The sequence below is a fragment of the Myotis myotis genome, unplaced genomic scaffold (assembly GCF_014108235.1).
Source record: "Myotis myotis isolate mMyoMyo1 unplaced genomic scaffold, mMyoMyo1.p scaffold_m19_p_7, whole genome shotgun sequence".
In the NCBI taxonomy this organism is placed as follows: Eukaryota; Metazoa; Chordata; class Mammalia; order Chiroptera; family Vespertilionidae; genus Myotis; species Myotis myotis.
The window spans coordinates 66,109,105-66,122,114 of NW_023416379.1; the positions used below are offsets into that span (position 1 = coordinate 66,109,105).

Below are 13,010 nucleotides of genomic sequence, written 5' to 3' on the forward strand. Positions count from 1 at the left end.
GGAGAGAGACAGAAACATATACGTGAGAGAGAAAAACATTGATTTATTGTCTCCCATATGCACCCCAACTGGGGATTGAACCCACAACCTTTTGGTATATGGAACAACACTCCAAGTGACTGGACTACCCAGCCAGGGCCAGTCTGTGACTTACTTTTGAATATTTTTAACAGTATTTTTTAGAGATTAGAAAATTTAATTTTGATTAAGTCCAATTTGTGAAATTTTTTTAGGGTTCGTATTTTTAAGTCCTATCTCAGGGGTTTTTGCCTACCCTGAGATCACAGAGAGTTTCTCCAATATTTTCTTCTACAAGTGTCATAACTGGTTTCTGTGTTTGGGTCCATGATTCCACTTTAAATTAATTTTTATGAATATTGTGAGATGGAGGGCTTGGAGTTCTTTTTCTTTTTCTTTTTCTTTTTTTTTTAACATAGGTGTCCATTTGTTCTAGAACTATACATTAAAAAGACTAACCTTTCCTCCACTGAGCTCTTTTGGCATCTTAGGGAAAAAAATCAACCGGTCATCTGTGGAAAGTATTTCTGAACTCTCTAATCCCTTCCATTTATCTACCTGTCTGTCTTTATACTAGCACAACATTGTATTGATTACTGCAGTTTTATCATAAGCAGAGCTCAAGCTAGCCCCTCCCAGACAGTTCGTACCAGGATTTACAAATTCATATGCCTTTGATCAAGTGATATAATTAAGTGTAGCTGACCATGTGTAAGCAGTATTACCTTATTTGCATTAAAACTTAAAAGACTAAAAAGTCAACCTGACTCATTTTCATTTATGTCCCTTTCCCCTATATTTCTCATAATTTTTCTTATTTCTAATGGTGTCTTTTATATACATAGCTTGCATATTAAGTACACAGAAACATCCTCATTTCAATCAGACAATAATGTTGCTGCCCTGTTTTCTTGAAATGCATGGCCCATTGGTCTGTTTTTCACTTTCCCACTTTGGAGAGAGGAATATCTCCCATGACAGCGCAAACTAGCAATGAACGGTGATTGGCATGCAGACTCAGCTTTGGGGCTGTGATGGGGACTGCTGGGGACTGCGGCAAACGGGTCAGGGCAGGTGCTGTTGGAAGGCACGGAGCCTCGCAGTGCCACTGTTGCCATATGGAATGCTAGCCTCGTTTGCCAAATTTTCAGAGAGACCCGAAATCTTTGGGTTTTAACATGTCTCAATTTAAAACACAGAACTGTGCAGGCCAAACGAAACTTTGCTGTAGGGCCGCATATGGCCAAATGCTCCAGCTTGTGACCCCTGGTCTGCACAATATAGAATGTGAGTGGAAAACTGACTTCAGGCTAGAGAATGAGTCTATGTCATACCTGACTGGGGTGGGTAGAGAAGGGGTGGTCACCTTAGGCACATTTGAAAGGGATTTCTTTTTTTAAATAATAGACTTTAAACAGAAAATCTGATAGTAGAGAGTTCCCATATACCCAGTGACCCTGTTACTGACATTTTGCATTGGTGTGATATGTGTGTTATAAGTCATGGGTCAGTATTAACTAAAGTCTGTTCTTTATCCAGATGCCCTTAGTTTGAACCTGGTGTCCTTTCCCTGTTCCAGGATCCTACTCTGGGCACTACGTTACATTTCATTGACGTGTCTCCACAGGTTCCTCTTGGCTGTGACAGTGTCTCAGAGTGTTCCTGTTGGTGGCCTTGAGGAATACTGGGCCTGGTATATTGTAGCACACCCTTCTAGTGGAATTTTTCTGATGTTTATCTCATGATTAGAATGTGGTTATGGGTTTTAGGGCAGAAGATGACAGGCATCAAGTGCCATTTTCGTAACATCAGGTCAGGGGTACATGCTCTCAACGTGATTTGTAGCTGGAATTGTTCTGGGGCTTGGGGCTCTTTCCATCAGCTCTTTTCTCTTGACATGTCCTCCTCAGTGTGGGTTTGTTTGGTGGTTTTGTTTGTTATTTTATAAACACCTTACTTTCTGGCACTGCAAGATGCTTTAGGCTTACCTTGTGTATTTCCCATCCCAGTCCTCGAATCGGCTGTTTCTCCAAGAGGCCCTGGCTCTTTCTCTTAGAGAATGGTGTTTGAAGGAAAGACCACAGAGGTAAAGTGCCATTCTCAGTCCATCATGTCAAGGGGACATATTATCAACATGATTTATCATCTCAGCCTTGATCATCTAGCTGAGGTAGGGCTCACCAGGCTTCTTCACTGTGAAGTTATCCCTGCCCCATGGTGTTCTCTTTGGAAGGAAATTGCTGTGTGCGGCCATTCCTAAAGAGTGGGAGTTATGCTCCACCTCCTTGGGCAGGAGTGGGGTTTTCTATGTAACTTATTTTGAATTGTTATGCTTGGGAGATTTGTCTGTTTCTTATTTGCTAACTATTTAGTCATTTAATTATATACTTTAGGTTGTGTTAGCATCTAGTGTTTATTTTATACTTGAGGTAGTAATCTAATACTACTTTATTTTATTGCTCAAATTGTTCCAGCTTTGGCCATTGGGGCTCTTTAGTAGACTCCTGTGGGCCTTTTACATGACCCCAACAACGTGCAGGGCTTTGTTTGTTTTAGATTTTTTTATGCACTGCCTTACTTTCTAGCTCTAAACATACCCCAAGGTCACCTTGTATGTTTTCTGCCCCTGCCCTCGAATCAGCTACTTCAAGTAGTTCTGGTCCTGTTTTACAACATGATATTGGAAACTGAGATCTGGGTGCCAGGTGGGCTCATTGCTACTGGAGTGCCATTGCTTCTAGGCCTCTTAGCTGACAAAGCGAGGAAATACATGTGTGTATACTAACCCATGTATATACACATGCCTATCATATACATATATACACATACCTATCACTCTATCTACAACTCTCTCTATATTAAGCTAAACATGAGTTCATACTGTTGTCTCCAACTCTATTCCTTAAGCACTTGAATCATTCTAGCTTTCTCTTTCTGTAAGTTCTCACTCCAGCAGAGAGAAACCTGGCTCCCAGCATCCACCATCTGAAGTGGATCTTTTTTAAAATTAGGGAATGCAGTGAAACGCTCCTGTCAAGAGCCAGCAGCACTTAAGTTTCCTTCTTCCTGGAAGGTTTTGTGTCTTCTGTCCACACTGGTTAATGCTACTCATGCTTTAGGCTTAGCTCATGCTGGGGTCCTCACGGAAATCTCAGCAGGCCACCCAGCAGGTTCGATTCTTTGCAGCATGTTCTCCTAGCATCATCTACTTCCCGTACAGCCCTTACCAGCACAGAGCCTACGGAACTGATTTTGCAGTTAGTTGTATTGCTGCTTTATCTTTCCCAGAATGTTGACTTTGCAGGTAAGGACGACGCCTACCTTGCTCAGGAACTAGCACAGCACTGGACACACGTTAAATACATGATACGTATCCAGTGAAAACGTACAAAGGGAATGGAGGAAAGGTTATACTCTGTCTTCTACCCAGTGACATAGGGGAAGGGTTGAGAATATAACATCAGGAACATTTCTGCTTTCTAGAAGTCTCAGCTCCTTTAAAATATTTAGTTGACGCACCTCAAAGGTTCATGCTGTGGGTGGTGGTATGTGGAAACCAAAACAGGCACCAAAACATATGTCCAGGGCAACATCAAGTTACGTGAAGGACACTGTGGGACAAAGAGCACTGAGCGGAGTAACAATGCGTTGAAGGAACTATATGGTGACGTCATTAGGGGGCAGATGCAAGAAAGAGAAAGAGAAGAAGCGACGTTAATTTTCAGACTTCTTCCAAAGAAAATGTATGGCGTGTTGGATCGTATAAATGTATTTCTGTGTTGGAAACTATCAGATGTTTATGGACAGTGAAACTGGAAGGACCCTTATCTCTAGGTCACCGCTCCTGTATTCCTTCATATTCGCCTGCTCTTTTCTTTAATTTATTGGGTCCTGTTGGATTTGGGGTGGGTTTTCTTTTTTCCTTTGAAATTATTAGTTTAAAAATCAGGATACTAAATGCAACATTCTTTATAATTCTACTCCCCGAGGTTGCCTGTAGCGTTTTCAATTTCAGAAGATCAAGGACTTTATTCATTTCCCTTTGGAAAAAATAAAACAAGATTTCACCTAGTGGCATGTCTTGAAGGATGCTAAAGGCATTTAACTTTTTCTGTTTTACTCTAAAGGCATTATGATCACATGCGTGTGCTCCTCTGAAGTGCGGCAATCCCTGGAGCTGGCTGTTGGCCATCTCTCAAGGAGGGACCAAAAGGATGTAGCTTAAAGCTGCCGGGGCAAAGTTGGCTAAAGAAACAGGAGCTGGTTGTTGATCAGGGTCACCAGACACGTGGGCCCCAGTTCCCTGCCACCTCCTTTTCTGGAGATGAAGATAAACAAACCCCTCCCGCCCAGGGGTGGTTGCAATGGCAATTCGCCTGGAGGAGTGTAGAGATGTACCAAGTGCATCTTTGTGCCCTTTTAGCCATCGGGTCTATGGAAATGGCTCTGCGGGAAGTGATTTTGACTGGTTACCATTGCCATGCAAGTCCAGGCGGGAGGAATCAATGACAGACTATGGCATTGAATAAATAGGAAGAGAATGCCTTTGGGGATCTGAACTGTCTATAATATCTATATATATATAAAAGGCTAATGTGCTAAGTATCTGACCACTCGATTGTTTGACTGTAGCTATGCCGCACACTGACCACCAGAGTGCAGACACTCAACGCACACACATGGAAACATGGAACAGACTGATGAATCTCAGAGGGAAGGGGCAGGGCAGGAAGAGATTAACCAAAGATCTTATATGCATACTAGAGGCCCAGTGCATGGATTTGTGTACTGGTGGGGTCCCTCGGCCTGGCCTGGGGGTATGGGGCCAAAACTGGTAATCCAACATCCCCGAGGGGTCCTGGATTATGAGAGGGTGCAGGCCAGGCCAAGGGACCCCTTCGGTACATGAATCTGTGCACCGGGCCTCTAGTTATAACATAAATAATGTGAACTGCCTCTTCTTTCTCTTACTATCCAGGGCTTTCTTCCTTGAGTTTAGATCGGAGCTCACACCAGGCACCTGAAGTTGTGCCTCTTACAAAACCACTATTTCGTGTTAAGAAGGTAGCAACCCTTTTAAATGCTGAGAATATTTTAGTTATAGGAAAGGGTTTTACTTTTAATAGGAACAGTCTTTGTTATCTTTTCCCCCCTCTCAGAAGAGAACATAGCTGCCAAGGATCCTTAAAGAGCACAGATTCAGAGAAAAGGACATCGACAGAGGATAGATCCCGGGGGTGACATGAAGGCGTTCTGTAAATAGCTGTGCTATTTTCCTGTGGAGTGTCTGGCACTCTCTATATAGTACCATGGCTGTGTCTGGGAGCTGTGTGTCTGAGTCTGCGATGAAGCATCCACGCCGAATCTCAGAGCGGTGCCCACATGGCCAGGGCAGCTGGCTCTTTCTGAAGTTTTAAACTCTTTAAATGACAAACTTTTTTACTTAGCATCCTTGGAAGCAGAATCCTGCCTCATCACTTGCATTCAAATAGTCATCACTTCACCTTTAACACCAGACACTCTGGGGGAAAAAAGTGTGAACAAATGTTAGTTCTGAGATCTTCGTAGAAATTTTGTGCTGAGCAAAATCTATCCTTTCTAGCATGAGACTGACACAGAAATGTAAAGTTTTGCTTCTTTGATTCATCTCATTACCTAGAACCCTAAGCCATTGTGTGGTCTGTGGGCAAAATCCCGTGTGTCTTTCATGACCTAACTTAAATGAAAAAGCCTTCCACAAAAGATGCCTGGCCATATTTTCTTGGATCCTCACTTGAAGATATGTTTTTATTGATTTTAAAGACAGAGCAAGGGAGAGAGAGAACACTGATGTGAGAAACATCAACTGGTTGCCTCCCATACATGACCTGGGATCCAGCCTGAAACCTAGGTATGTGCCCTGATCCGGAATCAAACCCGCAACCTTTGCGTATACAGGCTGATGCTCCAAACAACTGAGCTACCCAGTCAGGGCATGCTTGGCCATATTTGTTTTCTTTCTAGTGGTCCCACGGTTATGGTTTATTATATTGTCTTTAATGGTAATTTCTCTTGCTATTTTAAAAATACCTTTGCCTTTTGCTGTTTTAGTAACTGTTCTTGTCTTTGATTGTGAGCCTGTCCCTTACAGGCTCTGATTGCTTGTTACATGTGGCCCACATTTCAGTTACTACCTGGTGTTCACACACTTACCAAGAATTTTTTGGCACCTGCTGTATGCAGAGCACAACCGATACATTCTCATGTCTGAGACGGGATCTGCTTACCAGTTTTTCACAGATTTGAAAATTTAGTGCAACCAGGCAAAAGCAATTTGAGAACTGAAAAATCATAGGCATTTTAAGAAAATATAAAAAAAGAGCACAGTGCTATTTTTTAGTGCCATAAAGCCATTCTGTTAAGGAAAAACCTATGTGTTAGATTTAACTTTGTTTCTTAGTATGTTTGGTATATTTGATATATAAGACCCAAAAAATTGAAATGATTTTGTTTTCTGCACTATGGGAGCGAATAGGAGTCTGAAGGTGGAGTGTATTGGGAGAGAGCTGTATTTTTGTGAAATTTTTAGTAAATTTTCTGGGGGGGGAGTTTCCCCACTTATGGAGAAGAGCTATAACATAAAAGCATTAAGTGTTGTTTTTGATTCAAAATATTTCTGAGAGAAATTAAAGATCTCAATAAATGGAGAGATATATCATATGCATGGTTAGAAGCGTCAGTGTTCTAACTCAGTGTTTGCTGAGATATTAATTCTCACCAAATTGATGTGCTGAAATGGGCAAACCAACTGTGAAGCTCACATGGGAATGAAAAGGATTAGAGCAGTCAAAGCAACTTAAAGAAGAACAGAGTAGGAAGACTAACACTACCTGATTTTAAGAGTAATTGTAAAGTCATAGTAAATCAAAATAGTGTGATATTAGCATCAAAATCACCAAACAGACCAATGAGAGAAGTCCAGAAACAAACTCGCACATATGACATATGATTTTTTACAAAGATGCAGAGGCAGCTCAGTTATTCCCAGACAATTAGATACAGTTGGAACAATTGGATCTCCATATGCAAAAAAACAAAAAGAACTTCAGTTAGCCTCTCATACTGTATATACAGATTAGCTCAAAATAGATAATAATCTAGCCCCACTGGTGTGGCTCAGTGGTTGAGCATCAACCTATGAATCAAGAGGTCACGATTCGACTCCCAGTCAGGGCACATGCCCAGGTTGCAGGCTCAATATCCAGTGGGAGGGGCGTGCAGGAGGCATTTTATTCTTCCAGGGGTCCCCAAGACCACCCATATTAAATGACTTACTAGGACTCATAGCACTCGGCATATAGTTAGTTGTACAGTAAGTTCTCAACATCATTGATGGGTTCTGTGACTAAGCAAAATTATGTATAACAAAACCATGTTTATCATAGGCTAGTTAATATAAATAAGAGTTAAGTTCCTACAGAATCTCATCAAAGTTATAATCAAGCCAAGTTGAACAAAATGACATTATTTGAGGACTTGTGGCTAAGATTTATTACAGTGACACACTAAGGATGCATAGCTGGAAGGGGGCGGGGGAGGACATCAGAAGGGCTGGAGGACTCCAGGTGCAGGCTTCCATATTCTCTCCCTCCCATGAGGGCTCACAGAGAGCACGCCTTCCCTCCAGCAAAGATGTAACCACAGGTACATAGTGTTCATGCCCCGGGAAACCCATGAGTTTTTATTGGAGTCTGGTCACCAGTATTTCAGATCCCCAAAGGAAAGCAGGTGCTTAGTACCCCAGGCAGGCAAACAACCTTATCAGTGTAGGGTTTATTTCAAGCCAGGTTTTCAGATGCCAGCCAAGGGTCAGCCTGGTATGCAGGCCTTTCTAAAGATAACAGTGTCAGGACTATTCATTCTTTTCTGCAGTCAATTGTACTTCAGTAGATCTTTCTTTTTGTTGTTTTTCTTTATTTAAATTATTTTTAATTTTTCAATTATAGTGACATACAATATCAGTTTCAGGTGTAGCCCTCCAGTGATTAGAACAGAACAGAAACAGATTCATAGATATAGAGAACATTTTGATGGTTTCCAGATGGAAAGGGGGAATGGGAGATGAGTGAAAAAAGATGAAGGGTTTAAGAAGTACAAAATTGGTTGTTACAGAATTGTCATGGGGATATGAAGTACAGCATAGGGAATATAGTCAATAATATTCTAATAACTATGTATGCTGACAGTCTTATGGGAGGTCCCTTGTAGGTAACTAACTGCTTTTCTCTTTCTGCTTTTAAGATTCTCTTTTTCTTTAACCTTTGGCATTTTAATTATGATGTGTTTTGGTGTGGGCCTCTTTGGGTTCATCTTGTTTGGGACTCTGTGCACTTCCTGGACTTGTCTATTTCCTTCACCAGATTAGGCAAGTTTTCTGTCATTACTTGTTCAAATCGATTTTCAACTTCTTGCTTTCTCTTCCCCTTCCAGCACCCCCATGTTACAAATGTTAGTATGCTTGAAGTTGTCCCAGAGGCTCTTCATATTTCTGGATTCTTTTTTCTTTTTGCTCATCTGATTGGAAGTTTTTTGCTTCCTTATATTCCATATCACTGATTTGATTATCAGCTTCATCTACTGTTGATACCTTGTAGTATATTAGTATATTCTTCATTTCAGTTAGTGTATCCATTATTATACCTCAGTAGAACTTTCTAAAAAATCATCATATGTGTTAGTATGAGCTAGTACAAGGCAACAGTGATTAATTTATTAAAAAAGGAGTAGACTTAAAAAGTAGTAATTTTAGATTTGGGGAAGACCAACAAAGTGAGATCTTTATTACTTGGTGCACTTCATGCCCTTAAGTCCTCTCATTAGAATGAGGTGGGATATTAATAAAAGAGTCAAGTTGAGATGTTTGGCAAATGGGAGCATCTAATTATTTTTAATCTTTAATAATTTGACTTTTCATTTGAATTGTATTTGAAAATCTTTCCCAAATACATAATTTTCCCTTTTTTTCATTAAAAAAAATCCTTGATTGATAATCATTATTTTAGCCATTGGTTACTGATCATGACCCAGTTCTATAGCAAATGAAAGGTAAAGTATTGGTGTTGAGATTATAATTACCTTAACAACAGAACTACCTCACCCAGGTAAGAGGGTGAGTGGAGCTGGAACCCAGCTGATACTTTGATGGATGGGCCCGTAAGCCATGGGCCCAGTGAGGAGTGTGTCTGCCCAAGAAAGCGGCACCTTTTTCTAATTTGCCGAAGGTGCCATGTGGGCTGACTCTGGCTCTGCTCAACACCTGTCCAGGAAGATGGTGGTGTTTTTCCCCAGAAAATGCTGCCTAGTATCATCGAGCTTTCTTGTGAGTGTGTCTTTCCCTTTAAAGAATCCCCAACAAATAACTTTCAATTGAGGGTTGTCTTTAACCAGAACTCCGCTAGGTACAACAGGGTGTATTAGGAGAGAACCAGATACTTCAGCTGCCTTTTCTTCTATAATTTGGCCCATTGCCGTTGAAAGACAGGCAAATTTACGTATGTTTTTCTTTTGTCTCCCAGGAGGATGCCTGGTGTCTGTTCTGTATCTGGTTCCCATTATTAATGTTGCCAGCCAAGATTTCTATGTCTGTAGCAATAAAAAATTCAGAGCAAGGCAATTCCTATGGCTCCTCTGAGTCAAATGTTTGCTGTTACTGAGTAATAAAGTTTCCTAAAGAGGAACTAAACCTCCTCACTTCCAAAGATACACTTGTTTAAAAGATCCAACTTTGGAACAAATAGGAAACATTTGATAGTCACAATGTGGCTTCCAATAAGTGATGTTCTCTCCATCCTGCCTGAGCCGGAGGCTTAGTGTATGACAGAGAGCGCAGTCGCTGGTGCTGAGTAGACAAAGAGTAATTGGGTAGCAAATCCATCAGCAGGAGGGTTCTGTTTGGAAGCGTTCAACTTTTGGGAATCAACATCCTCGCACCCCTTCGCATTTCTTCTGCTTGCCTCACCTTCTTTCACTCCCTTCAACTTCTTTTCCCTAAAGAAACTTAAACCAAATCTCTTTCCCCTTTTTATAGATGCGAACCACACGCAAGGTCTCTGTCTGGCCAGTGGGCCTGGTTGGCGGGCGACGCTATGAACGTCCGTTGGTGGAAAATGGCAAAGTCGTTGGTTGGTACACCGGCTGGAGAGCAGACAGGCCTTTTGCCATCGACATGGCAGGTGAGGAGTGTGGGTGACATTTGCGTCAGCTCGATTGTTCTTACAGATGTTCCCAGTGTCACAGGCCACTAGACGAAGGAAGCTTTAAAAGACCACTTGGGTGAAACTGCTGATCGTAACATATGCAGCAGATTAGCCATTTAAACCTTCAAAACAGGCTCTTTGTTAATTCAAATGGAAATTTATTTTGGGGTGATTAGAAAAAGCTCGTTCCATTCCATTTTGGCACTTGTCTGTGCGGCCACCCTTTTATACAACAAATGTTTATGTGCTAGGTGCAGAGTTGGGCACTGGGAGTCAGTGGTGAGAACTGACCCTGGCCTTACGTTTTGGTACCTCTCTCAGGGGTCCAGTTTGTTACAATAACTCACACACTTATGAGTATATGTAATAGTGATGTGAGTTTGACAGGCTAATCAGTTTAATGCTTATTGATAAATTTAGTACTTCTTTTTTTTTAATTGTTTTATTGCTTAAACTATTACAAAGAGTATTACATATGTCTCCTTTTTTTCCCGCCCTTGACAATCCCCTGACCTCTCCTACCCCCCAGTGTCTTATGTCCATTGGTTATGCTTATATGCATGCATACAAGTCCTTCAGTTGATCTTTTACCCGCCCCGTCCTGCCCCCCAACCCTCCCCGGCCTTCCCACTGTAGTTTGACAGTCTGTTCGAGGCTGCTCTGCCTCTGTATCTATTTTTGTTCATAAGTTTATAATGGTCTTTATTATCCGTAAATGAGTGAGATCATGTGGTATTTTTCCTTCATTAACTGGCTTATTTCACTTAGCATAATGCTCTCCAGTTCCATCCATGCCGTTGCAAATGGTAAGAATTCCTTCTTTTTTACAGCAGCATAGTATTCTATCGTGTAGATATACCACAGTTTTTTAATCCACTCATCTACTGATGGGCACTTAGGCTATTTCCAGATCATAGCTATGGTGAATTGTGCTGCTATGAACATATGGGTGCATATATCCTTGCTAATTGGTGTTTCTGTTTCTTGGGATATATTCCTAGAAGTGGGATCACAGGGTCAAATGGGAGATCCATTTTTAGTTTTTTGAGGAAACTCCATACTGTCTTCCATAGTGGCTGCACCAGTCTGCATTCCCACCAGCAGTGCACGAGTGTTCCTTTTTCTCCACATCCTCTTCAGTACTTGTCCTTTGTTGATTTGTTGATGATAGCCATTCTGACAGGTGTGAGATGGTACCTCATTGTTGTTTTGATTTGCATTTCTCGGACAATTAGTGACTTTGAGCAAGTTTTCCTATGTCCCTTGGCTTTCTGAATGTCCTCTTTTGAAAGGTGTCTATTTAGGTCCTTTTCCCATTTTTTGATTGGATTGCTTATCTTCCTTTTGTTAAGTTGTATGAGTTCCCTATAAATGTTGGAGATTAAACCCTTATCAGATATGACATTGGCAAATATGTTCTCCCGTGCAGTGGGCATTCTTGTTTTGTTGATGGTTTCTTTTGCTGTGCTTTTTATTTTGATGTAGTCCCATTTGTTTATTTTCTCTTTAGTTTCCAATGCTCTAGGATCTGTATCGGTGAAGAAATTGCTTCGGCATATGTCTGAGATTTTTTGCCTTTGGATTCTTCTAGTATTTTTATGGTTTCCTGTCATACATTTAAGTCCTTTATCCATTTTGAGTTTATTTTTGTGTATGGTGTCAGTTGGTGGTCTAGTTTCATTTTTTTGCATGTGTCTGACCAAATTTTCCAGCACCATTTATTGAAGAGACTGTCTTGACTCCCTTGTATGTTCTTGCCTCCTTTGTCAAATATTAATTGTGCATATTGGTTCGGGTTGATTTCTGGGTTCTCTATTCTATTCCATTAATCTATATGTCTGTTCTTGTGCCAGTACCAGGCAGTTTTGAGAACAGTGGCTTTGTAATACAGCTTAATATCTGGTATTGAGATCCCACCTACTTTGTTCTTTCTCAGGATCGCTGCAGCTATTCAGGGTCTTTTTTTATTCCAGATGAATTTTTAGAGAGTTCGTTCTAGGTCTGTGAAATATGCCTTTGGTATTTTAATGGGAAGTGCATTGAATTTATAGATTGCTTTGGGTAGTATGGACATTTTAATGATGTTGATTCTACCAGTCCAAGAACATGGTATGTTCTTCCATCTGTTTATGTCTTCCTCTATCTCTTTTTTCAACGTCCTGTAGTTTTCTGAGTATAGGTCTTTTACCTCTTTAGTTAAGTTTATTCCTAGATATCTTAATTTTTTTGGTGCGATGGTAAATGGGATTGTTTTTTTAGTCTCTCTTTCTATAAGTTCACTATTGGTGTATAGAAATGCCATAGATTTCTTGGGGTTAATTTTGTATCCTGTTACATTGCCAAATTCATTTATTAAGTCTAATAGTTTTTTGATGGAGTCTTTAGGGTTTTTTATGTATAGTATCATGTCATCTGCAAATAAGGGCAGTTTTACTTCTTCTTTTCCAATTTGGATGCCTTATATTTCTTATTCTTGTCTAATTGCAATGGCTAATACTTCCAGTACTATGTCGAACAGGAGTGGTGAGAGTGGGCATCCCTGTCTTGTTCCTGTTCTTAGGTGAAATGGTTTTAGTTTTTCTCCATTGAGTATGATGTTGGCTGTGGGTTTGTCATATATGGCTTTTATTATATTGAGGTATGATCCTTCTATTCCCACCTTGCTGAGAGTTTTTATCAAAAATGGGTGTTGGATTTTGTCAAATGCTTTTTCTGCATCAATTGATATGACTATGTGTTTTTTTTTCTTTCAATTTG

At 40.6% G+C, this 13,010-nt stretch overlaps 1 protein-coding gene across 1 annotated transcript in view; it reads left to right on the forward strand.

Moving 5' to 3' along the window:
* The window catches only part of B3GAT2 (beta-1,3-glucuronyltransferase 2), a 59,117-nt gene that overhangs the window by 17,201 nt on the left and 28,906 nt on the right, over positions 1–13,010 (forward strand). Inside the window, exon 2 of the mRNA XM_036317553.1 lies at positions 10,085–10,229. Coding sequence (XP_036173446.1) covers positions 10,085–10,229 — 145 coding nt within the window. The remainder of the gene's footprint in view (positions 1–10,084; positions 10,230–13,010) is intronic.